This window comes from Bombina bombina, chromosome 4 (genome assembly GCF_027579735.1).
Source record: "Bombina bombina isolate aBomBom1 chromosome 4, aBomBom1.pri, whole genome shotgun sequence".
Taxonomy (NCBI): domain Eukaryota; kingdom Metazoa; phylum Chordata; class Amphibia; order Anura; family Bombinatoridae; genus Bombina; species Bombina bombina.
Genome location: NC_069502.1, coordinates 807645383 through 807673062, shown reverse-complemented (window position 1 = coordinate 807673062; position 27680 = coordinate 807645383). Strand labels below are relative to the sequence as shown.

Sequence of the window (27680 nt, the reverse complement as noted above, 5' to 3'; positions counted from 1 at the left end):
TGACCACACTTAACAGGAGAAAAAGAAAAGGCTGAGTAAACTTACTCAAACTTTCAACCAAGGGCAGAATGAAATTACTTGGGAGGCCCAGTGGGGATTATATCGCACAAGTTCCCAAATGCTTAAAAGTCACCACTTGCTCTACTGAAGAGACTGACATGGACTACGGCTAAACCCCAAAGAAAACCAGAGCAAACTTGCTCTGCTTAAAAAATAACAAACTCTTGATTGAAGAATCAGACACCTAACTTTACCCCTCCTTGCAACTGATACAAGCAAAGAGAATGACTGGGGATTGTGGGTAGGATGAGTGGTATTTAACAGCTTTTGCTGTGGTGCTCTTTGCCTCCTCCTGCTGGTCAGGAGTGATATTCCCAACAGTAATTAAGACGATCCATGGACTCACAGTGTCATTAGAATGAAAAAAAAAGAAAAAAAGTAGATTGTCCCGTTAATATTTGTGACATATTGACATTGATCAATAACATCAAAAATGTAATTTTAATAGATTTGTAAATTCAGATGTTATGTTAAATATTTAAAATATATTGCAAATTTGAAGGTATGAGTATGAAGCATACACATCCAAAACATATTTCAAAACTTAAAGGAACATTCCAGCCAAAGTTAGAATCCACATGGGTGAATTTCAGTTTTGAATAGAAGCATTTTTGTCATATACATGTATTAGCAAAAGTGCTTCTAATAAAAGCTATAGCTGTTTCAAAAGTGTATTTAAGTATGCACCGTGCACCAGCATTTTAAACACAGCACTTGTTCAGAGAGCCTAAAGATGCTTTTATTATCTGGTAATGACTCAATTTGTTAATTGCTGACATGATACAAACCCTGCAGGCGCTCTGAGCAACTGCAGTATTTAAAATGCTGGTGCACTGAGAATATCTAGCTATGCTTCACATGCACGAGCAGAGACAAATGCTAACACTAAAACCGTGATAACTTTTACTATAGGTAATTTTGCCAATACATGTATATTGCTAATATGTTTCTATTCAAAGATGCAGTTAATCTATATGCTTTTAAATTTTGACCGGAATGTCCTTTTAAATTTACATATAATAGTCTATAGATTAAATAATGTTCCACTACTGTCATCGTATTAAAAGGATAATTACAGTATATTGCAAGGTACCAGATGCCAATTTATTAATGGCCAAAATGTCTGCGTTCACAATAAAATAAGAGTTTTTAGAATACCATTTAATGAACTAGAAGTGGGATAGAGAGTGCACGTGTGTGTATCATTTACATGAATCAGAGCGTGAAGAAAAAAAAGGTAAGTGTGGGCAGGCGTGTGTACCATTCACATGAAGCAGAGGGTGAGAAAGGGCATGTGTGTGTACCATTCACATGAAGCAGAGGGTGAGAAAGGGCATGTGTGTGTACCATTCACATGAAGCAGAGGGTGAGAAAGGGCATGTGTGTGTACCATTCACATGAAGCAGAGGGTGAGAAAGGGCATGTGTGTGTACCATTCACATGAAGCAGAGGGTGAGAAAGGGCATGTGTGTGTACCATTCACATGAAGCAGAGGGTGAGAAAGGGCATGTGTGTGTACCATTCACATGATGCAGAGGGTGAGAGAGGGCATGTGTGTGTACCATTCACATGATGCAGAGGGTGAGAGAGGGCATGTGTGTGTACCCTTCACATGATGCAGAGGGTGAGAGAGGGCATGTGTGTGTACCATTCACATGAAGCAGAGGGTGAGAGAGGGCATGTGTGTGTACCATTCACATGAAGCAGAGGGTGAGGAGGGCATGTGTGTTTACCCTTCACATGAAGCAAAGGGTGAGAGAGGGCATGTGTGTGTACCCTTCACAGGAAGCAGAGGGTGAGAGAGGGCATGTGTGTGTACCATTTACATAACTATACAGAAAACAAGGAAAAGTCTATGCCCTGGATATAGACCCAACTCCACAAAAAAAACAGGTTATCCCAAAAAACCTGATTAGTAACTATATACAAAAGGGGGCCATATATGTGTGCGTCTGTGTGACACACTGGCTAAAGATCTATAAAAAATGGCAATATATAGGCTACGTTCTAATAAATCGTTATAAATGATGAAAATAACCAATTAAAAATAACTAACATTGATAATGCTGGTTAAAATGACATTCCATTTATTCACATAAAACAGGTGATAATAATTAATAATATGTGTCTGACTAAATTGGTACCAATCTTATCTAACAGTATTGTGTTTGTTCAAAAACAATGTTAAAATTTTAAAAAAACTTGTTATACAACCTAGTACGGCCTAAAAGTTTATATAAATACAGTTTCATATATTAAAACTGCTAGAAATAATTCCTTTCAACTAGTTATGTTAAATTATTGCTAGAGTCACAGGTTTATACCGTTTATGTACAGTATTGTTGTTTTGATTGGTATATTTTATACCTCATATATATATATATATATATATATATATATATATATATATATATATATATATATATATATATATATATATATATATATATATACCAAATATTTGTAATACAAGTACAGATACAGGGTAAATTAGTCTGTGTTAGGTTATTTGTGTCTAGCCTTATAAATGCTTTGTAAGTTCTTATGGACACGTTTGTTTTGTAGAGCCTTAAGTATAGCTGTATTGTTGACGCTGATGTTATTTAGCATATATAGATCGTTGGTTCTTAAGAGCTGGTTCACCTTTCCGTTTATAGGAATGATATGGTATTTCCCCTGTGCGAAGCTTCAGCAAATGCTACTAAGACGCCAAAAAATTAGTCCGTGTTCAGTTCTGGACACACCCACTAATGCGGGAATGACGTATGTGTTTCCGTTTTTTCCGGTGGTTCCAATGTTTCAGAACGGAGCAATCTGTTATCGACAACGCGTTTCAGCTCAAAAGAGCCCTTTTCAAGCCATAACAGACCTGCTCCTGATGTCTCCTTAAATACCTTTCTTTAGATTTGCAATTGATAGCATCGATCAGCTGTACTCAAACCAATTGTATTCATTGTTATTAGTGTATCATAAAGGACGGCTTGCAACTTGTATAATATACACTCTCAGTACAATATAAATTTCTCACCTTCCCATCATATAGTTACTGCTTATTTGGAAATAATTTCATACGGGTTAAAACCACCGAAAAAAACAGAAACACATACGTCATTCCCGCATTAGTGGGCGTGTCCGGAAATGAACACGGACTAATTTTTTGCGTCTTAGGAACACTTGCTGAAGCTTCGCACAGGGGAAATACCCTATCATTCCTATGGTGATCAGAAGTGGGATCGATCAATCGGGAGCCTTCAACAGGGTGAGTAATTTTGTCTATATATTGTGACTTGATTTCTGTGCCCTGTAGAAGGCCCATTAACATCGATATCCAGTTATTTGGGAAATTTTTTTGTCTTTGGTAGAACCCGGGTGGGTAAAAAGTGTCTAGGGAGACCTCCGCGGAATTTAAGGTTTAGGTTTAAGGTTTAATTTGGCCCTCTGTAGTCTTGGTTGAGACCAGTACCTTATTGCTGCTATTTATGTTTTGTCTTGTCTTTGCAACTCTATTATAAGTACATATACGCAGGTGTAAGACGCACCGTTTACCGTGTCGAAAGCCACCGCCTAATGATACGCGGATAAACGATAGCACAGTGACACCTGTATAGAATGTGCACTTTTGCTTCATATTGTAATTGTTCTGTTATTTGAGTCATATGTATCATGAAATTATTTGTCTTATATGTTGTGTACTACTCATATTGTATACTGTTTGTATTTTAATATTGCGATTCTATTATGAGGACATAGACACAACTCGTGTCCTGTGTTTACTATCGCTCACCATTTCTTATTGTATTTTCATTGTATATTTAATTGCTGCTATTTTATTATAAGGACATAAGGTTCATCTTGTGTCTACTATTGCATGAGTTAGTGGAGACAACAACTGACTTTAAGTACTAAGATACTCCGTCCTGGCTAGCAGTTTTGAAGACTACATGTAACAGTGTATGAAACAGCTGTTGTTGGTGACGGACTAGTCGGAACTTGCCTCCATTAGACGCTAAATCCCTTTGATTGTGTGTGTGTGTGTAAAGCTATTACTGGTCAGGGGTCATGGGGACCGGTCAAAGTAAACAAAGTCAAACTGAGGGAGAAACATGTAAACAATTTGTGGCTAGACAGGAGGATGTAGGGTGGGCAATGGTCATCCCATTTTTAGATGACGTCAGTGGCTGGACAGAGTATATAGACCCAAGAAATGCATTTCCTAGGGGCGGTTGTAATTGTAAATTTCATAAAGACATGTTAAGAGGTTTATGTTTGGGAAATTAAAAAGCATTTGATTTGTATACAGGAGATCCCGATTGGGACATGCAATACATGAGACAAGCTGCTGAGTATTGGTTAAAATATTGTGACGGATATAAATCCAGTGGTAATAATAGACACAGTAAAATAGATAAATCTAAACTTTCTAGAATTATTTTACGTCCTCCTCCAATAGTCTATTCGAAAAATGTCCCAGATACAAATAGCCACTGCCCCTATGGCTGCGCCACCGCCATATGCGGGAATATATCCAAGTGTTACTAATTATAATGACGATGATTTAATTGTGGCTTACAATACAATTAGAACACGTCCACCCCCTCCACTTCATGGAGATGTACAGGGGGCTGAGGCACCTGATGACGTAAGTGTCCAGGAGCCTCATAGAATTGAGCCTACAAGAGAAGCACCAAATTTTGTAGTTACATCTAGTGGCCGTGTTAGTACTCGCCCAAGGAGATATAGTGACTCCGACTACCGCCCACGTCCCAATGTAACTTTGCCAGTCCATGGAATTCACACTCCCGAGTCTCCGGACGTCTCTGTCCGCAATGAGACCAAACAACAATTAATGCCTTGGGCACCACAACCTATTCAAAAACATGAAGATGCAAATTGGGCAGACCCCCGCTGCATCTCCGGCACCAGTGCCATAAGTACTATGCCATATTTAATTGCTGGGGACCAAATGATTATCAAACCCCTCACGGCATGTGAATTAAGTGATTTTACCAGGGACTGCCCCGACCCTTTAAGACAACCCGCTGCCTGTATCCTTCACCTTAAACGATATTTACAGGGAGCCATGTATACACAAACTGACATTAAAATGATAATTGATAAATTGTATAATTATCACGAAAATGATGAATGGGATTGGACTAAAGTTCCTACAATACATACCAATGACACAAGTACCTCAGTCACTTCATATGGTTTAGCAAACCCAGTGACTAGGGCAACCATGTGGACAGAATTAGAAACTGAAATAAAACGCTGTAGTAAGACACAGCAATCTATGAGTGCAGTTTTAGCATGCAAGCAGAAACCTGGCGAGGCAATTTTAGACTTTGCTAAAAGATTTTTTAAATGTTGGGCAGAGGAAGGAGGCTTATCCTCCGGGGATGGAATGGCTGTATTAAAGAATCAGACTATGTTAGGGTGTATGACACCAACAGACAGTCTTTTGTTAAAACAACTCATACCTGATTGGCCCAAAATGACCTCAAAGGAATTATTATCAGTTATTGAGTCCCATCATGCTGCAGGATGTTTTGATAAAAGTGTTAAGGGTGCATATGTTCAGGTTCATGATAACACACTTCCACGCCATAGGCAAAGGGGGGGTAGAGCTAACCAAGAACATAGACGCAACATGTGTTTTAATTGTGGGGAAACAGGGCACTGGAAAAATGAATGTCCCCATCCACCCCGTAAGGGCAGGGATAACTTTTATCCTAGGGACAACCGCCGATCACACTCATACTCACCACCCAGACGTGACAACCGACCACCACAACACAGAATACAATGGCCATAGGGCTGCCCGGAGGGAGGCACCCTACTCTTACCCAAGGTTACATCGTATTATAATCGTGAGCCCTTCGTTACTCTTAACATAGAGGGCTCCGAATTACAATTCCTCGTAGATACGGGAGCTACTTGCTCCACTATCTCGGGCGAATTATACGATGGACCCTTGCGAGAGTCTAATCCCTCTGTGGGAATCACAGGTGTGCCAATTCCTACCTTCCGCACTCCACTCCTCACAGTTCAAATACCCGACTCTCCCAAAACTTTGTCCCACTCGTTCCACATTATCCGGGGTTGCCCCTTTAGTCTCCTTGGTCGAGACTTGATGGGTAAACTGGGAATAATGATGACAATATCACGGAACGGTGGCATGACGGTCGACTTTGACCTCAGTGAATCAGGCGAATCGCCCGAGGAATCACTGTCGTCGGAGACGGCCATGTTGAGCAATCAGATATATCAGGTTACTGACCATGTCCGTAACCTGCCTCCAACCACAGATTTTGACACTCTCTTTGACAGCGTTCCCCCTACCCTATGGTCAACGGGACCATATGATACGGGGACCATCGACTGCACCCCATATAGGGCAACGTTGAGTGAAGACTGCTCCCCAGTTTTCATCAAACAATACCCTATTAGTGACGACAAGCTGGAGGGCATAGGCCCCATGATTAAGGTATTTCTGGAGAAAGGTATTCTGAAACATACCATCTCCCCGTATAACACGCCCATTAACCCCTTGCCTAAGCCGGCGGGCGGTTACCGTTTTATTCAAGACCTAAGGGCCGTGAATAAATTAATTATACCTCTCCCTCCCTTAGTCCCGGATGTGACCACACTACTTATGGCCATTCCACACAATGCAGAAATTTTTTCTACCATTGATTTGGCTAATGCTTTCTTCTCTATACCCGTTGATGCGGACACTCAGCAGTTGTTCGCTTTTGTGTATAGAGGGATTCAAATGACGTGGTCAAAGATGCCCCAAGGATTTACGGACAGTCCGGCCGCATTCGGCCTAGTCCTCAATACCATGCTCAAGAGCTGGACTGTGGTTCCGTCCTTTTGCAATATGTTGATGACCTGTTATTGTGTAGTACTTCATACGAGGCAGGGGAAAAGGACCTAGTGGACCTTTTGTTGTTCCTCGCCCATGAAGGGCTCAAGGTGTCTAAACAGAAACTGCAAATCTGCCAGCCACAAGTTGAGTACTTAGGCTTTGTCCTGTCCAAAGGCAAACAAGAACTCAGTGCAAAAAGAGTAAAAGCCCTCTCTAAACTGCCAAAGCCTGCCACTCCCAAAGAAATACTGACCTTTCTTGGGATAATAAACTATTGTCAACAGTGGATACCAGACTGCTCCCACTACGACTCAATCCTCCGCACCGTTTGCCACAGTGACTCTCCACCCACAATTCACTGGACAGAGACTCTGACCCATGCATACAATGAACTTGCCAGGTCCCTCACCACTTCCCCTGCCCTCGGCCTACCTGACTACACAAAGCCTTTTCATTTGTACGCAAGGGAAAATTGTAAAACCATGGCGGCTGTCTGTGCCCAAGAGCATGGTAGTAACTCTTTCCGTCCTGTAGCCTTTTTATCTAAAAAGCTGCCCATCCCTGTGCAGGGTATGCCTTCATGCCTGAGATCCCTCGCAGCGTGTGCCATGGCCGTTGAGATGTGTGAACCTATCACACTGGGACATTCACTTGTTTTACATACCTCCCATCAGGTTTTGCACCTCCTTAACAATCTGCAAACACAACACATGACTACCCAGAGACTTAGTGGTTATGAAATACTGCTTACCAGTACTTCTGAGTTAACCATTAAGTACTGTGCAACTAACTCAGGCCCTATGTCTATTCTCAAGGCCTTGTTATCCTCTGACGTACCACAATCTGACCTCCCCCTTCACGACTGCATTGCACTCATTCACTCCAGCACAACACCACGCCCTGACCTCCGGGACACCCCTATTCCGGGGGTCCCTGACGTCTTTGTGGATGGCTCATGTCGCCGCCCAGATGACCACACGTACCTTGCAGGATATGCAGTGGTCCAGCTTCCCGACATTGTTATTGAATCTTCCTGTGTCATGCATAATTCGGCTCAGGCAGCTGAATTAATAGCTCTCACTCGAGCCTGTGAACTTTTTGCTGATGCCTCCGTAAATATCTATACCGACTCCAGATATGCCTTTGGAGTGGTACATGATTTCGGCATGATTTGGAAACAAAGAGGTTTCAAGTCTGCCGACGGTAAAAGCATCAGTCATACCACCCTTATCACAGAACTCTTACAAGCCATACAAGCCATCCTGCTCCCAAAAGAAATAGCTGTCATACACTGCCGAGCACATACTAACCTTAACAATCCTATTGCTAGGGGTAATGCATTAGCTGACACAGTAGCCAAACAAGCAGCTAAGATCTCTCCATTGCAAGACAGTGTTTATCCCATGCTTGTGGCACCCTCTCTGGTCGACGATGTACTCACATCGTCACTACAGCAGTTTGCCACTGTCACTGATATCAAATACTGGGTCTCTCAGAAGCTCGAATTAAACCCTCAAGGGTTTTATTCGAAAGAGGGGAAAGGTGGGACAATCATTGGTATCCCTGAAACAAATGCACCCATTTTTATTTCACAAGCCCATGGTGTCAGTCACCTGAGCATCCATAACACTCTACAGTTAATCAAACCTTACTTCTGCATACAAAATCTACAGTTACATGTACAATCTTACATTAACCGTTGCATCACTTGTCTGCAAACCAAACACAACAATAAACCTGCAAAACATGACCACCTAACACCACCATCCGCACCTTTCACTCACCTGCAGATAGATTTCACACACATACCTAAAACAGGAACCAAACAGTTTTACCTGCTGGTCATAGTTGACCAATTTTCTCGCTGGCCTGAGGCCTTTCCTACCACTAGGGAAGACGCAAAAACAGTAGTGAAACACCTTTGCACTGATGTCATTTCCAGATTTGGTTGCCCCCTGCAGATTAACTCAGACAATGGCCCAGCTTTTGTTAGTAAGGTATTGCAGGAATTGGTAGCTCACTTACAGATAAAATGGAAGTTTCACATACCATATCACCCCCAGAGCTCAGGGGTGGTAGAAAGGATGAACCGGACCATTAAGGAAAAACTCCTTAAGGCCACGGGAGGGAATTGGGTCAAATGGCAGGATCATTTACCTGCAGTCTTAGCTGAGGTACGGATGTCCCCCAGCAAATCCACTCAGTTATCTCCTTTTGAGATTTTGATGGGTAGACCGTTCCCCAGCCCTTGGGTCAGGAACCCACACATAGTCACTGGTGATTTAGATTTAATCAGGGAACGATATGTACATGAATTAATCTCTGTTTTGAATGGCAACTATGGTGATGTGGCCTATCGTTTTCCTCTTCCCTCACAGGAACCAACCCACAGCTTCAAGGTCGGAGACACAGTGTGCATCAGACAGCTGAATAAAGCAAAGAAGGGAGGCTTCCCATACGGTCCACCTACCGAAGTTGTGGCAATCACTCGTACTGCCATCCTCACAGCCCAGGAGCCCATCTGGATCCACGCATCTAGGGTAAAGCTCTGTCCAAAGAGGGGTGAAGCTGGCTGTTTAGTCCCTTCTGAAACATCTGTACCTCCAGTCCAGGACATCTCAGACAACAGTTGTGCCTAAAGAGGGGTGAAGTGTTCACAAAGTCCCTTCTGTAACACCTGTAGCATTCTCGACTGCCAGTCCAAAGAGGGGTGAAGTTGGTCACACAGTCCCTTCTGTAACATCTATATCCACAGCACGTACCTGCAACAACATGATCGCCACTCAAGGGTCCCACTACTTGGTGTACTGCTACCTTCTCTCCTCCTTGCTCTTAATTGCAATACCCGGATGGATAATAGCCTCCTGCTATTATGAGACACCGGACGAACAATATGGTACTGCCTCTGCTTGTAATTACTTCATCACTCCCCTTGACTCACCCCCGAAACAAAACACAACCAAGAACTCAACAACCCTGCCAACACCACATGTTCCAGCCCTCCGTAGAGCTCGAAGGTCAGCAGACCGGACCCCTTTCAGGGTGATCGAGAACCTACCCTCAAAAATGGCCATTACACAAACCACATCACCACGCTCTACGACCTTTTGGTACAATTCTTCAAATCTCCATGTTGCCACTTATGCCTTTGACTATTGTGACATTATTCCATGCCCCGGGGATGTATCAACACAGTGTACCATTTACCACGATATCCCTTCCAGGTCAGTCTATATGTGTATAGGGGAGAATGATGATAGGAGTAAGGATTGTAAATACTGGAATGCTGATGGGTGGGATGCAGATGCAGGCCTTAGATGGGGAACTACTATATTAACCGAGAAAGATAGAAATAGGAGATCCTTAATGGAAAGAATGACCCTTTCTAAGTCCGGAATTTGCCTTTCGGCAGGTAAACCCGGACAGAGTATGAAACTTACCTTGACTATTGAAAACCCCAGTCCAATTGATAGTGGCCCTTATATGCTCTCTTTTTGGGAAAGAGGGGCCTTATCCGAAGATAAGGGTAGTTTCCAGCTTCAAGATATGGTTAATTCCTCTGAATGGAACAAAATTGTCACTAAAATGTATCAAAACCTTGGTCAAAACCTAATTAATACCCAGTCCCCATCTCAGGGCATGATTGCTATAGCTGATCCCTCACCAAGAGATACTATGGCCTTAGAAACAGGTTATTCAGACAAAAACCTTTGGTTAGAATGGATGGCCTTTTCGGCCAAACAATATAATAGATCAAATTGTTATGTTTGTGGTAATGCCCGCCCCCATTTAGGTACTGTCCCCCTTAACATCCCTAGTAACGCTGAGTCCTGCTTTCTCAGCCTGTATACTAATACCATTGTTAATCAGTCAACCTGTATTGCCTGGAAGGAAAAATACCCCATTATTACTAAAACCCCACACCTCAGTGAGGGAATTACTATATATCCTGGTAACTACACTTGTTATAGGGGCACAGGAAAAGGTAGATTCTTAGGTAACTTTACATCTGGGTACTGTTATAAGTATAGTAACCTCAACACCCATAACCACATTCAGTCGTTAGGTGACATATATTGGATTTGCGGGGATATGAAAATCCGCATTAGGCTAGAGGGACAATGGTCTGGGGAATGTGCTCTAGCAAAAGTTATCATGCCTCTCCACATTTTAGGTGTAGATGACATACACATAGGTGTAGATGACATACACATACACACTCACCGCACCTCCTCTCATCGTACACGGAGACAGACTAAGGCTATCCCAGGTAGTTTTGACCCCCATGTATACATAGATGCTATAGGGGTCCCAAGGGGGGGTCCCAGATGAATTTAAGGCCCGTGACCAGGTCAAAGCTGGATTTGAATCCATCTTCCCCATCATAACTGCCAATAAAAATGTAGACTGGATAAACTATATATTTTATAATCAACAACGTTTTGTTAATTATACCAGAGATGCCCTTAAAGGCATTGCTGAACAACTCGGCCCAACCTCTTACATGACATTCCAAAACCGCATGGCCTTAGACATGCTTTTAGCAGAGAAAGGAGGGGTGTGTAAAGTCATTGATGATCAAACTGGTGGGTTTTGCTGTACATTCATACCAGATAATACAGGTCCCACTGGGAAAGTAACGCTTGCTATTAAGAAATTGGAAGAATTATCCATTGAATTAAAGAAAAACTCAGGCATTGATAACCCCTGGGATAAATTCTCCCCTGGTTTAGGCTTCCTAGAGTGGCTAAAAAATATTGGTACCTTTATTGTTTTCATTGCTTTGTTTACACTATTCTGTTATTGTTGTTTTAAGATAGTTGTTTTCTGCATTGCTAAACATACACGCCTGCCACCCCCAACCCCTATCTCCCAGTGTGCAGAATACCTACAGGTTCTACCACACCAACCTAATCGAAATCGACAACATCGTCGATACCATCCTGCTAATACCACATACCTTAATGTCCCATTCCACTCCAGACGTTAGTCCAGTAGTAGTCATTGTTATGACTAAAGAGGGGAATTGTCAGGGAACATCACTTATTTGTGTTGCACACTTTACCTATGTACTTATTTTACATTATCTATAATGTTATGCACTGATGTATTTTCATTGCACTCCATTCGTAATATCATTTTCACTGCACTCCATTCGTAATATCATTTCTTCTAAGACACTTGTAATATCAGTTACATTTGCAAATTTCAGTTGCTGATCTGTCTGTGTCTCAACAGGAAACAAGGTACTTTTTTTCAAAGCCAAACAAACCCAGGTGTTTTTTGTAAGCTAAAACCGCAAATGTTACAGATCAGTACCCACCTACATTATTTCCTGTAGCTGCAAAATATACATTTTTTTCATGTCTGTACTTTTTTCATATATTATTTTCTATTATGATATGTTATGCTGTATGCCAAATAAGGCCATTAGGAAATATATTACTGTATTTTGCTTAGCCAATAAGATGATGTTACGCACCAGAGATGCCTACGTGTATCCATGTCTATATATTGTGCTTTTTGGTCCCAGAATAAACGGAACATTTGCTAATGATAACCTGCCTGTGTGTGTTATTTTGGTAATTGTTTCCCGGACGTCCGAGAAGGTCACTGTTTTCCTCCAAGACTCATCTTCCAAATATTGCCCCGGGATAATTCCTAACATCCTATAAACGGAAAGGTGAACCAGCTCTTAAGAACCAACGATCAGGTGCGAAAGGAGATTATAATACGAGTGAAAGACTATAACACTCCGGTACTAAAGGAGATTACAAATAATTGAAAGACTGTGGCATATATATATGCTAAATAACATCAGCGTCAATAATACAGCTATACTTAAGGCTCTACAAAACAAACGTGTCCATAAGAACTTACAAAGCATTTATAAGGATAGACACAAATAACCACAGACTAATTTACCCTGTATCTGTACTTGTATTACAAATATTTGGTATATACAGGGAGTGCAGAATTATTAGGCAAATGAGTATTTTGACCACATCATCCTCTGTATGCATGTTGTCTTACTCCAAGCTGTATAGGCTCGAAAGCCTACTACCAATTAAGCATATTAGGTGATGTGCATCTCTGTAATGAGAAGGGGTGTGGTCTAATGACATCAACACCCTATATCGGGTGTGCATAATTATTAGGCAACTTCCTTTCCTTTGGCAAAATGGGTCAAAAGAAGGACTTGACAGGCTCAGAAAAGTAAAAAATAGTGAGATATCTTGCAGAGGGATGCAGCACTCTTAAAATTGCAAAGCTTCTGAAGCGTGATCATCGAACAATCAAGCGTTTCATTCAAAATAGTCAACAGGGTCGCAAGAAGCGTGTGGAAAAACCAAGGCGCAAAATAACTGCGCATGAACTGAGAAAAGTCAAGCGTGCAGCTGCCAAGATGCCACTTGCCACCAGTTTGGCCATATTTCAGAGCTGCAACATCACTGGAGTGCCCAAAAGCACAAGGTGTGCAATACTCAGAGACATGGTCAAGGTAAGAAAGGCTGAAAGACGACCGCCACTGAACAAGACACACAAGCTGAAACATCAAGACTGGGCCAAGAAATATCTCAAGACTGATTTTTCTTCATTTTTTATGGACTGATGAAATGAGAGTGAGTCTTGATGGGCCAGATGGATGGGCTCGTGGCTGGATTGGTAAAGGGCAGAGAGCTCCAGTCCGACTCAGACGCCAGCAAGGTGGAGGTGGAGTACTGGTTTGGGCTGGTATCATCAAAGATGAGCTTGTCGGGCCTTTTCGGGTTGAGGATGGAGTCAAGCTCAACTCCCAGTACTACTGACAGTTTCTGGAAGACACCTTCTTCAAGCAGTGGTACAGGAAGAAGTCTGCATCCTTCAAGAAAAACATGATTTTCATGCAGGACAATGCTCCATCACACGCGTCCAAGTACTCCACAGCGTGGCTGGCAAGAAAGGGTATAAAAGAAGAAAATCTAATGACATGGCCTCCTTGTTCACCTGATCTGAACCCCATTGAGAACCTGTGGTCCATCATCAAATGTGAGATTTACAAGGAGGGAAAACAGCACACCTCTCTGAACAGTGTCTGGGAGGCTGTGGTTGCTGCTGCATGCAAAGTTGATGGTGAACAGATCAAAACACTGACAGAATCCATGGATGGCAGGCTTTTGAGTGTCCTTGCAAAGAAAGGTTTCTATATTGGTCACTGATTTGTTTTTGTTTTGTTTTTGAATGTCAGAAATGTATATTTGTGAATGTTGAGATGTTATATTGGTTTCACTGGTAAAAATAAATAATTGAAATGGGTATATATTTGTTTTTTGTTAAGTTGCCTAATAATTATGCACAGTAATAGTCACCTGCACACACAGATATCCCCCTAAAATAGCTATAACTAAAAACAAACTAAAAACTACTTCCAAAACTATTCAGCTTTGATATTAATGAGTTTTTTGGGTTCATTGAGAACATGGTTGTTGTTCAATAATAAAATTAATCCTCAAAAATACAACTTGCCTAATAATTCTGCACTCCCTGTATATATATATATATATATATATATATATATATATATATATATATATATATATATATATATATATATATATATATATATATATATATATATATATATATGAGGAATAAAATATACCAATCAAAACAACAATACTGTACATAAACGGTATAAACCTGTGACTCTAGCAATAATTTAACATAACTTGTTGAAAGAAATTATTTCTAGCAGTTTTAATATATGAAACTGTATTATATAAACTTTTAGGTCGCACTAGTTTGTATAACAAGTTTTTTTTAAATTTTAACATTGTCTTTGAACAAACACAATACTGTTTAGATAAGATTGGTACCAATTTAGTCAGATACATATTATTAATTATTATCACCTGTTTTATGTGAATAAATGGAATGTCATTTTAACCAGCATTATCAATGTTAGTTATTTTTAATTGGTTATTTTCATCATTTATAATGGTTTATTAGAATGTAGCCTATATATTGCCATTTTTTATAGATCTTTAGCCATTTACATAACACAGAGGGCGAGAGAGGGCATGTGTGTGTACCATTCACATGAAGCAGAGGGTGAGAGAGGGCATGCGTGTGTACCATTCACATGAAGCAGAGGGTGAGAGAGGGCATGCGTGTGTACCATTCACATGAAGCAGAGGGTGAGAGAGGGCATGTGTGTGTACCATTCACATGAAGCAGCGGGTGAGAGAGGGCATGCGTGTGTACCATTCACATGAAGCAGAGGGTGAGAGAGGGCATGCGTGTGTACCATTCACATGAAGCAGAGGGTGAGAGAGGGCATGCGTGTGTACCATTCACATGAAGCAGAGGGTGAGAGAGGGCATGTGTGTGTACCATTCACATGAAGCAGAGGGTGAGAGAGGGCATGCGTGTGTACCATTCACATGAAGCAGCGGGTGAGAGAGGGCATGCGTGTGTACCATTCACATGAAGCAGAGGGTGAGAGAGGGCATGTGTATGTACCATTCACATGAAGCAGAGGGTGAGAGAGGGCATGTGTGTGTACCATTCACATGAAGCAGCGGGTGAGAGAGGGCATGCATGTGCACCGTTCACATGAATCAGAGGGTGAGAGAGAAGAGAGGGCATTTGCGTGTGCCATTTACATAAATCAGAGGGTGAGAGAGAAGAGAGGGCATGTGGGTGTAGTATTTACATGAGTCAGAGGGTGAGAGAGAAGGGAAGATAGGGCATGTGTGAGTATTATTTACATGAATTAGAGGGTGAGAGTGAAGAAAAGAAAGGGCATGTGTGTTTGTGTGCCATTTACATAAAGCAGAGGGTGAGAGAGAAGAGAGGGCATGTGTGTGTACTATTTACATGAAGCAGAGAGTGAGAGTGAAGAGAAGAGAGCGCACGTGTGTGTATCATTTACATGAATCAGAGGGTGAGAGTGAAGAGAATATAGAGCATGTGTGTGTGTACTATTCAGATGAAGCAGAGAGTGAGAGAGAAGAAAGGACAAGGTAGGGGTGGAACCAAATAGATTTTATTATTACAATCTGTCTGTACTGAGGCTCATCATTAATATAAGGGGGGAAACATTTTAGAATCTGAGTTTTCTAACTGTGAAGCTTATACCATAGATCACTCACCTGCAGAGACATCTGATGGCTGAATTTTCTGTACAAGGTCTGCATGCGATCCTGTGTCTAGGACACTGTGACCTGTTAGTTCTAATAAAGAATAAAATTAGTTTTTTGGTTACATGGATTTAAGTGCAGTTATCTCACACAAACTGATTATACAGTAATATTACACAACACATCAGTATTTGAAAACATTACTAGTAGCTTCTGCCATAGATCTGTTCCCTGCAGAGACGTCTGATGGGGTCTCCACTGGCTGAATAATCTGTACAAGTTCTCTATGTGATCCTGTGTCTAGATTTTCATCTCTGTGACCTGTTAGTTCTAATAAAGAATAAAATCAGTTTATTTTGTTAAATGCATCTAATATATATATATATATATATATATATATATATATATATATATATATATATATATATATATATATATATATATATATATATATATATATATATATATATATATATAAATTTATTCAATTAAGATAAAAAACAAAGCATGTGTTACTTTTTGCATATAAAATATTTACATATATAAATGAATATACAAATTGATTTAACATTAATCCCGCTTTACCCTTTAAATGTGGTTTTATTATTTTTGTTGCATATAAAATTAGTTTATAATCATACAGCTCATTAGCTCAAACATGACGGGTTCATGTAGATTTGCTGTCACTCACGTCAGTAGTGTATGTGCATTCCCTGAGTGAGATATTTATTACTACACAGCGTTACCTGAGCTCTCATTTCCTGGGATCTCCTTAGTCCTTAGTGCTTGGTGAGTCTCCATCATGACGTCCTTGTAAAGCTCCTTGTGTCCCTCTATATACTCCCACTCCTCCATAGAGAAATACACAGCAACATCATCACACTTTATAGGCACCTGAAACACACACAACTCATTCAGCACTGACACAGGGACTGGTTCTGTCACACACTTTTACTGACAGAGCCAGGATAATGTTACTGAGAACATGCAGAGACACAGACAGAAGGTAGGAAATACACACAGGGTCAGATGGGTCAGTAAAGTGACTCACTGTGCCCTGATGCTGATATAATGTCACTTTCCCCAGCAATACTCACCTCTCCGCTCAGCTGTTGAACGCTGCTGTGGGAGGGCCTCTTCTTCACAATGGTGTATTCCTATAATATGTATAAGAAAAATCATCAGACTCCATTTGCCTGGACTAACAAGTTTTTTTTTTACTTCTCTCGATCATCACAAAACATATAAATAAATAAAATATAGTGGATAATTCTGTGGGACATCTATGGATAAAAGCTGCTAAAGACTGAGGATATGAGCTCGGGAATATAGACATTGCTGGAACATTTGAGAGGGTGTGATGGGGGAGGGGTGAGTTGAGCCCTTGATTAATAGGCGGTTCCTTCGGTGCTGGGGTCCCTTGGGTATTAAGGCTTTTTTGTAGTTGGGGGCCTTTAGATTCTGGAGGGAGTTTTAGAAATAGAGGTCATGTAGTAGGACTTTGTATGTTTGGGATTTTTCTTTATTGTGGGAGGGGTCTTGGGTGCAAGGATAAGTATTTTTTTTGCTGCAGCAAAGGATTGTGCAGGGGGCCCTGTGTGCTGGGGGATGATTTGCGTTGGAGGGTTGTGCAGGTCAGTGAGCTTAAAGGGAAAGTCTACTTTATTTTATTTATTTATTATTTAAAAAGATAGATAACGCCTTTACTACCCATTCCCCAGATTTGCATAACCAACAATGTTATATTTATATATTTTATAACAACTAAACCTCTATATCTCCGCCTGTTTCTAAGCCCCTGCAGGTCGCCTCACGGTGCTTTTTAAAGGGACAGTCTAGTCAAAAATAAACTTGTATGATTCAGATAGGGCATGTTATTTTAAACAATTTTCCAATTTACTTTTATCACCAATTGTGCTTTGTTCTCTTGGTATTCTTAGTTGAAAGCTAAACCTAGAAGATTCATATGCTAATTTCTAAGCCCTTGAAGGCCGCCTCTTCTCTCAGGGCATTTTGACAGTTTTTCACCACTAGAGGGTGTTAGTTCATGTGTATCATATAGATAACACTGTGCTCATGCACGTGGAGTTCCTATGAGCCAGCACTGATTGGCTAAAACGCATGTCTGTCAAAAGAACTGAAATAAGGGGACAGTTTGCAGAGGCTTAGATACAAGGTAATCAGAGGTAAAATGTGTGTTTACTGTGTTGGTTATGCAAAACTAGGGAATGGGTTATAAAGGGATTATCTATCTTTTAAAACAATAAAAATTCTGATGTAGACTGTCCCTTTAACTTTTCACAGCAAGATAGTGCAAGTCCACATGTGAAATAAAGATAACATTTTGCTCACTCCTATGGAGTTATGCAGGAACCAGCACAAGTTGGCTAAAAGGCAAGTTTGTAAAAATCACTGAGGTAAGGGGCAGTCTGCAGAGGCTTAGATACAGATAATGATAAAGCAAAATGTAAATTAGTATAACAGTGATGGTTATGCAAAACTGGTGAATGGGTAATAAAGAGATTATCTATCTTTTTAAACAATAACACTTTTCAAAGTAGCCTGTCCCTTTAAAAAGGGACACAAGTCAAAATAAACTACACTCTCTCTGGAGAACAAGATCCTACTGAGCATGTGCACAAGTTCACAGGGTAAACGTATACTAGTCTGTGATTGGCTGGTGTCTGTCACATGATACAGGGGGCCAGCAAAATGGGAGAAAAAAGAAATTTGTCAGGAAAAAAACTGTTTATTTGAAATTCAGAGTAGGTTTTATTTTTAAGCTTTGCCTTTTTATTATGCACTTGTTCATTATGCAATTCTACTGCATTGAGTGGCCCTTTAAATTAGTGTTAGTGAGATGGTCTGGTTAGGCTTTGTCAGATGGTCTGGGTGAGCTAAAGCTAGGGTATGTGAGATGGTCTGGTTGAGCAGAAGTTAGGGTATGTGAGATGTCTGGTGAGATGAAGTTAGGGTTAGTGAAATGGTCTGGGTGAGATGAAGTTAGGGTTAGTGAGATGGTCTGGGTGAGATGAAGTTAGGGTTAGTGAGATGTCTGGGTGAGATGATGTTAGGGTTAGTGAGATGTCTGGGTGAGATGAAGTTAGGGTTAGTGAGATGGTCTGGGTGAGATGAAGTTAGGGTTAGTGAGATGGTCTGGGTGAGATGAAGTTAGGGTTAGTGAGATGGTCTGGGTGAGATGAAGTTAGGGCTAGTGAGATGAAATTAGGGTTAGTGAAATGTCTTGGTGAGATGAAGTTAGGGTTAGTGAGATGTCTTGGTTAGATGAAGTTAGGGCTAGTGAGATGTCTTGGTTAGATGAAGTTAGGGCTAGTGAGATGTCTGGGTGAGATGAAGTTAGGGTTAGTGAGATAGTCTGGGTTAGATGAAGTTACGGTTAGTGTGATGATCTGGGTGAGATAAAGTTAGGGTTAGTGAGATGGTCTGGTTGAGATGAAGTTAGGGTTAGTGAGATGGTCTGGGTGAGATAAAGTTAGGGTTAGTGAGATGGTCTGGGTGAGATAAAGTTAGGGTTAGTGAGATGGTCTGGGTGAGATGATGTTAGGGTTAGTGAGATGTCTGGGTGAGATGAAGTTAGGGTTAGTGAGATGGTCTGGGTGAGATGAAGTTAGGGTTAGTGAGATGGTCTGGGTGAGATGAAGTTAGGGTTAGTGAGATGGTCTGGGTTAGATGAAGTTAGGGCTAGTGAGATGAAATTAGGGTTAGTGAAATGTCTTGGTGAGATGAAGTTAGGGTTAGTGAGATGTCTTGGTTAGATGAAGTTAGGGCTAGTGAGATGTCTGGGTGAGATGAAGTTAGGGTTAGTGAGATAGTCTGGGTTAGATGAAGTTACGGTTAGTGTGATGATCTGGGTGAGATAAAGTTAGGGTTAGTGAGATGGTCTGGTTGAGATGAAGTTAGGGTTAGTGAGATGGTCTGGGTGAGATAAAGTTAGGGTTAGTGAGATGGTCTGGGTGAGATAAAGTTAGGGTTAGTGAGATGGTCTGGGTGAGATAAAGTTAGGGTTAGTGAGATGGTCTGGGTGAGATGAAGTTAGGGTTAGTGAGATGGTCTGGGTGAGATAAAGTTAGGGTTAGTGAGATGGTCTGGGTGAGATAAAGTTAGGGTTAGTGAGATGGTCTGGGTGAGATAAAGTTAGGGTTAATGAGATGGTCTAGGTAAACTGAAGTAAGATCCGGTGTATCACAAGCGGCACAGTAAATAGGACCAGTGTCACATGACATTACCAAGCAGCTCTCACCTCTCCGGTCAGCAGGCAGATGATGCCCAGGGCCTGACTCAGGAACTGCTCTGCTATCTGTTTCCTGTATTTCATCATCTTGTTCTTTGTCAGTGACTGAGTCAGATGCTATAAATGTGACACCTGCGAGAAGAAAGCAAGACAGCAACGTGAGAGATCAGAAATAATCAGAACTCTTCCTGTATTTATATTATGGTAAAGAGATGATTATGTGATATTAAACAGATTTATTTATTTATTTTTTTAAATAATTTTTATTGAGGTTGAAAAAGAACAGGCATACAAAGAAAAAAATATACATTGAAATGTCAAAATAAAATCAATAAGAACTAACAATAACTTACTTAGCAGTGACAAAATACAATATATTAGTGTTCATGTAATCTGCCAAACGTGCGGTATGCCTCCCTGTGAATATAGGTGGTCACTCTTGGACCTCAAGTAAGAATAATCAAGAGATGGAGGACGCCTCTATTAAAGAGATCACTTTTGGACCTCTATCATCAAACCTCATGTTTTCTAATTTTTAACTTGAGCTTTATTGATCATCTATAATTGTATAGGTAACTAAAATGATTAGAAAAAAATGTTTGGGTTCTTAACGTGGAAGAACAGGTAATATACAATACAGGAACTTATATACTTCCTTGATGAGAAATAGAATCCATAATGAGACACTAGGACTAACATCTCAAGAGAGGCAATCAAGGGTTGTATTAAGCTTATATAGCTAGTCAGCAGGTAATAATGATCAGTCCTGCTGACCTAGATAGGGCGGATAGATTCATCTCTACAAGGCTATATAGGGATTTGTGTTGAGGGAATAGTTGAGAACCATAAGATGGGTACGGTATAGGTAAGATAAACCGCCTAGTTGGTCCCCCTTAAGTAGGGGGCTCTTTATTATGGGGGGGGGGGAGGTGGGAGTTAAGACTAATTCAATTATATGATATCACAGAGCTAAATACAAAGAAGTGCAGGGCAGTAACCTCTAAAAGGAATACTGGCTACAAATAAACATTAACATGTGTTGGATGCTAAATAACAAAATGTTATATTACACGGCTCCAATGGGCTGGAAAAAGGAATTTACCATGTCCCATGGGGAAATAAGAGGCTGGTATGTTCTAGGCCTAACCAGGCCTCTAAAATAGGCCTCCAAAAGTAAATCCTATACAGACAATTGGACATTTACCAGGGGTTGGGAATAGTTCACTAGGGTTATATATGGGAGTGCATTAATAGAACTAGAAGGCCATGTGGTCAAAGTTCAAGGACAAAATGTATATACATGTAAATAATTCTGAGGACTGTAAGTGTTATTTGAATAATCTACAGACAAATTGAGAAGCTAAACATAAACCAGGTACTTAGGTGAGGAAATAAAACAGGTACAGATGCTATGTTTGTGTTCTAAGCCAATGCAGTTAGGTAATAAGGGAGTACCCAACTAAAACTATCTTAATGGGCTGTGGGTCCAAAGTAACCCCATAAGTAGATTGGATACCAAGAGGCCATGTACAAAAAAATGCAAGGCAGTAAGCTCCAAGGGTCACATTGGCTGTAAATAAACATTTAGTATTTGTTGAATGCTATATGAGCAATGCTACAGAAACAGGCTCCTATAATCTGAAGTAAGTGTATTTACCATGTCATGTGGAAGTATATGAGCCTGGTATAACAACATGCACTGGGATATGCATGGGAACTCTTCCAGAAACCCAATATACTATATATTTTATTGTGTAGCGATGAGAACTGAGGTTATGCTAGCTAGGGAATGCCTAGTAAGTGTATGGGGTGTCTATGCACCCAACTGATTATAGTACCAACCAGTAACATTAAAAAAAAAAAAGTCCCTGCAATACACTATGTAAGTGACATCCACACCAGTAAAAAATCTGCAGGATATAGTAAAGTCACATCAAATTTGTGTACTACCGTGAATAATAGCATTGTCTCACTGGCAAATAAATATTAGTAAGGTATAGAACATGCGTATAACATTTTTTTAGGGCATGAGTAAACTAAGAAAATCAACTAACTCTGTATTGCCTTAGTCATATCTCACAAACATAGTCTGCCAAACTGTGAAAAGGTAGGCACATCTTTAACCCAATGAACTACGATGTCACAAAATTTACAGTTGCTTTAAGACAGCCTATTATTATATATAACTCATATGATAGCTGAAATTGTCCCAGTAGATTGACTGTTAATAGCAATAGAGATTAGGCAGGCTCAGTCTGTAACTGCGACTTTCCTCAGCATTTTTATTAGCCTATGCCTCGTTTGAGGCCCCTCTGAGTGGCAAACGATGGTCTAACAATGCCAGATTGAGGTGTAGGAGACGGTTGCTGAACAGTATGAGACCATGCACAAAACGTGAGCTTCAGTATACAGGCACTCTAAATTGTTTGATTTATCAGGCATCTGATCTGCTACATACCCAAAAAACAAGCCATCAGTGACCTCCGAACAGCAGAGCACCAGGGAGGACAAGCTTGTTACAGAGGGTGGCGGACGCTGGGGCCCCAAAGCGTCGCCTCCAAAGAACTCACCAATCTCACTATCTTTGTCCCTCTGAGCTGGAGGAACATCAGTAGGCGGCTGATATGCCACTTCAAGTAGCAGGATGAATTCCTCTCTGTGTTGCTGCAGCAGATGGGCAATTTCCAGTAGGAGGGTATTGGGATCCATGGTGGGTGTTAGACCTTGCTCTGATGATCGCTGCGTTAACTCGTGCTGGCCCGTGTACTCAGTCGCTTATAAAGTAAGAGTTGACTCTAGACTAGGGTATTGGAGTTTGCCTCATCCCAAAATGGCTACGCAGCAGGCAGTGTGTTCAACTCTGAGAGAGCGCTGCTTTAAAGTTCCGCCACAGTTACACCTCACTCTGTACAGGTCTGCACCTCAGTTGAATGGGAGAGGTAATCAGGGTAGCACAGTCTCTTTGGCTAGGTCTCCACGGGGTTCCGAGTTATGGCTGCTCCACGAGGTGTTCACACAAGGGCCTCTAATGAAGTGTGTTTCCCCTGACGTAATTATTTCTCAGTCTCAGTTACTCTTGCCCAAGTGCCTTAACCCTTTGGCCAAACTGTAAATTAGGCTGATCAGAGCGGTCAATTATAGTTTTAAGAATAGTAGTTAGCCGGAGCTATGGAATTGTATGACCGCTCCGACCTGTTGCTGGCTCCGCCCCTCTAAACATATTTATTTAACTTATGTACAATCTAAAACTACACATGTGACCAGCTGCATATAGAGAAGATAACATAAAGTGATAAAATGTGACAATCTTTATATAGCAGGTTTGTCAAACGTTATGGGGTGACACATTTATTTAATACTAGAATCATGAGAAGCCAGAGCAGGTGACTGGTTACCAGTTATCCTGTAATTAATGGGATTATCCCAATCTGGTAGCTCTGTCCTGCTGCCCCTCAGTTCCTCATCTGCTATTTATGCTCAAACAGAAATCTGCCCCAAATCATCTAACCCACATATTACCTTGATCATAGGATAAAATTACAAATTATGTGAGGCTGCTAAAGTGAGGACACAACAAATACTGGGCACCAAGTAAGTATTTGCGCTACTACATGTGCTGTAAGCCTGGTCCTTATACCTACTACCCTCTGAACAGCTGTGCTTGTGCTTCATATAATTATATATATTGCATTACTCTGAAATGTGGTTTCCTCTTCATATTTAGTTAAATGGCTTCATGTCACCCCTTACTTTTCATTAAGATAGTCATAAATGGTCAATTATAGCAACAGTAATAATAATATCTAATAGCAATAAGAAACAAACAGCCAGATTACGAGTTGTGCGTTAGGAGTGAAAAAGCAATGTTATGGCTCATAATGCTGCTTTCTCACTAACGCTGGTATTACGAGTCTTGTAGGTATAGGTGTACTGCACACCTTTTGGGCCGTAATGCAACGTCAGTACCGCACTTTTAAAAAAGCCTTTTTTCAATGGGACTTACATAGCGCCGGTATTACGAGTCTCCCTCTCAGGCCAAAAAGTGAGCGGTACAGCCTATAACTACAAGATCCCGTACCGCCATCTGAAGTCAGTAGTTATGAGTTTTACGTTACAAAGCTGTACCATAAAACTCATGACTAAAGTGTTAAAAAGTACACTAACACCCATAAACTACCTATTAACCCCTAAACCGAGGCCCTCCAGCACTACAAACACTATAATAAAATTATTCATCCCTAATCTGCCGCTCCGGATATCGCCACCACTGTTAAAATTTATTAACCCCTATTCCGCCACTCCCCGACATCGTCACCACTATAATAAACCTATTAACCCCTAAACCGCAGCACTCCTGCATCGCAAACACTAGTTAAATATTATTAACCCATAATCTGCCATCCGCCCACACCGCCGATATAATAAAACTATTAACCACTAAACCCCCACAATGAAATATACTAAAATAAACTATTAACCCCTAAACCTCTGGCCTCCCACATCACTAACACTACATAAAAATATTCACCCCTAAAACTAACCCTAACGTAACCTTAACCCTAAGCATAACCCTAACACCCCCTAATTTAAATATAATTAAAATAAATCTAAATTAAACTTACAATTATTAACTAAAAATAATTCCTATTTAAAGCTAAATACAAACTTACCTGTAAAATAAAACCTAATCTAGCTACAATATAAATAATAGTTATATTGTAGCTATCTTAGGTTTTATTTCACAGGTAAGGTTGTATTTATTTTAAATAGGTAGACTAGTTATTAAATAGTTATTAACTATGTATTAGCTACCTAATTAAAATAAATGCAAAGTTACCTGTGAAATAAATCCTAACCTGCCTTACACTAAAAACTAACATTACAATAAAATAAATTAAATTAATAAAATACAATTATCTAAATTACAAAAGAAATAAACAATAAATTAATTACACAAAAAACCCTGAAATTATCAAAATTAAAAAACGAATTACTCCTAATCTAATAGCCCTATCAAAAAAAAGCCCTCCCAAAATAAAAAAAACCCTAGCCTACACTAAACTGCCAATAGCCCTTAAAAGGGCCTTTTGCAGGGCATTGCCCCAAAGATAACTCTTTTACCTGGCAATAAAAAATACAAATACCCCCCATACAGTAAAACCCACCACCCACACAACCAAACCCCCCAAATAAAACTATCTAAATAAACCTAAGCTAACCATTGCCCTGAAAAGGGCATTTGGATGGGCATTGCCCTTAAAATGGCATTTAGCTCTTTTGCTTTGCCCTTAAAAGGGCATTCAGCTCTTTTACGAAGTGCCCAAACCCTAAGCTAAAAATAAAACCCACGCAAAAAAACCTTAAAAAAAACCTAACACTAGCCGGCAAATTCCTCATCCAAGCGGGAAGAAGTCCTCATCCAAGCAGCAAGAAGTCTTCATCCAGGTGGCCTATTCGATCTTCATCCAGCCAGCGAAGTCCTCATCCAAGCGGTCAGAAGTCTTCATCCAGACTGCATATTCTATTTTCATCCTTCCGGCGCGGAGTGGGTCCATCTTCAAGACATCCGGCGCAGAGCATCCTCTTCATAAGGTCGCCACTGTACACTGAAGGTTCAAAGATGGCGTACTTTAATTCCTATTGGCTTTTCAGGGCAATGGTTAGCTTAGGTTTATTTAGATAGTTTTATTTGGGAGGTTTGGTTGTGTGGGTTTTACTGTTGGGGGGGTGTTTGTATTTTTATTGCCATGTTATCTTTGTGGCAATGCCCTGCAAAAGGCCCTTTTAAGGGCTATTGGCAGTTTAGTGTAGGCTAGGGTTTTTTTTATTTTGGGGGCTTTTTTATTTTGATAGGGCTATTAGATTAGGAGTAATTCGTTTTTTAATTTTGATAATTTCAGGGTTTTTTGTGTAATTAATTTATTGTTTATTTTTATTTTTGCTAATTTCGTTTTTTATTTTGTTTAATTTAGTGTTTTTTTTTTTTGGAATTTAGATAATTGTATTTTATTAATTTAATTTATTTTATTGTAATGTTAGTTTTTAGTGTAAGGCAGGTTAGGATTTATTTTACAAGTAACTTTGTATTTATTTTAACTAGGTAGCTAATAAATATTTAATAACTATTTACCAGCTAGTCTACCTAGTTAAAATAAATACAAACTTACCTGTGAGCTATTGTAGCTAGCTTAGGTTTTATTTTACAGGTAAGTTTGTATTTAGTTTTAAATAGGAATTATTTTAGTTAACAATTGTAAGTTAATTTAGCTGTATTTTAATTATATTTAAGTTAGGGGGTGTTAGGGTTAGACTTATACTTAGGGTTATGTTAGGGTAAGGGGTTAATATATTTATGTAGAGTTAGTGAGGTGGGAGGCCAGAGATTTAGGGGTTAATAACTTTAGTATAGTGGCGGCGACATTGGGAGCAGAAGATTAGGGGTTAATAAGTGTAGGTAGGTGGCGGCGATGTTAGGGGCAGCAGAATAGTGGTTAATAACTAATGTAGGTGGGGCGATGTTTGGGGGCAGCCAATTAGGGGTTAATAAGTGTAGGTAGGTGGCGGCGAAGTTGGGGCAGCAGATTAGGGCTTAATAACTAATGTAGGTGGGGTGATATTGGGGGCGGCCGATTAGGGGTTAATAACTAATGTAGGTGGCAGCGATGTTAGGGGCAGCAAATTAGGGGTGTTTAGATCCCGTTTTTTTGCCGGTTCTCCCCATTGATGTCTAATGGGAAAATCATGCACGGACATGTCAAAGCAGCGCTTGATTTCGGTGCGGAATGGAGCTCAACGCATCCATATCACCCGCACAAATCTGCTTTTTCTGAACTTGTAATAGCAGCGCTTTGGGGGAGTGAAATAACGGTGAAAATGTTGCGGTCGTTAATTTCCCTTTAGCACTCAAAACTTGTAATCCGGCTGACATTTTTTAACAAACTTTTTCTCATTTATGTCACATCCTGTTTGGGGCAACAATGCAGACTGACTTCCTGTGACCCCATCACATATACAAGTGATAAATATACAATTATTATAAACATGTCAGACTTGTACCCATCACCCTAACACACAGACTGTGCGTCATCAAGTCCTCATTCCCTCAAATACAGCTTGCTCATCGTATCAGCCCCCTTAACCCAATCCATGTACCAGCTCTCAGCCCCCCTCTGTCTCACACCTAGGCCCCTGTACAAAATCCCAGTCCCCTCTGTCTCACAACTCTGTCCCTGTGCAGACTCTCAGTTCTCTCTGTCTCACATCCCATCCCTTGTACAGGCTGTCAACCCCCTCAGTCCCACACATAACCCCCTGTACAAGATCTCAGTCCTCTCTGTTTCCCACGTCAGTCCCTGTGCAGACACTCAGCCCCCTC

At 40.5% G+C, this 27680-nt stretch overlaps 1 protein-coding gene across 1 annotated transcript in view; it reads right to left on the bottom strand.

Annotated features, from left to right (window-relative positions):
- The window catches only part of LOC128657890 (oocyte zinc finger protein XlCOF7.1-like), a 125278-nt gene that overhangs the window by 96206 nt on the left and 1392 nt on the right, over positions 1-27680 (bottom strand). Inside the window, exons 2-6 of the mRNA XM_053712318.1 lie at positions 20315-20437; positions 17151-17210; positions 16800-16947; positions 16258-16383; positions 16066-16146 (exon numbers count right to left, since the gene is read on the bottom strand). Of these exons, the coding sequence (XP_053568293.1) occupies positions 16066-16146; positions 16258-16383; positions 16800-16947; positions 17151-17210; positions 20315-20392 (493 nt within the window). The 5' untranslated portion in view covers positions 20393-20437. The remainder of the gene's footprint in view (positions 1-16065; positions 16147-16257; positions 16384-16799; positions 16948-17150; positions 17211-20314; positions 20438-27680) is intronic.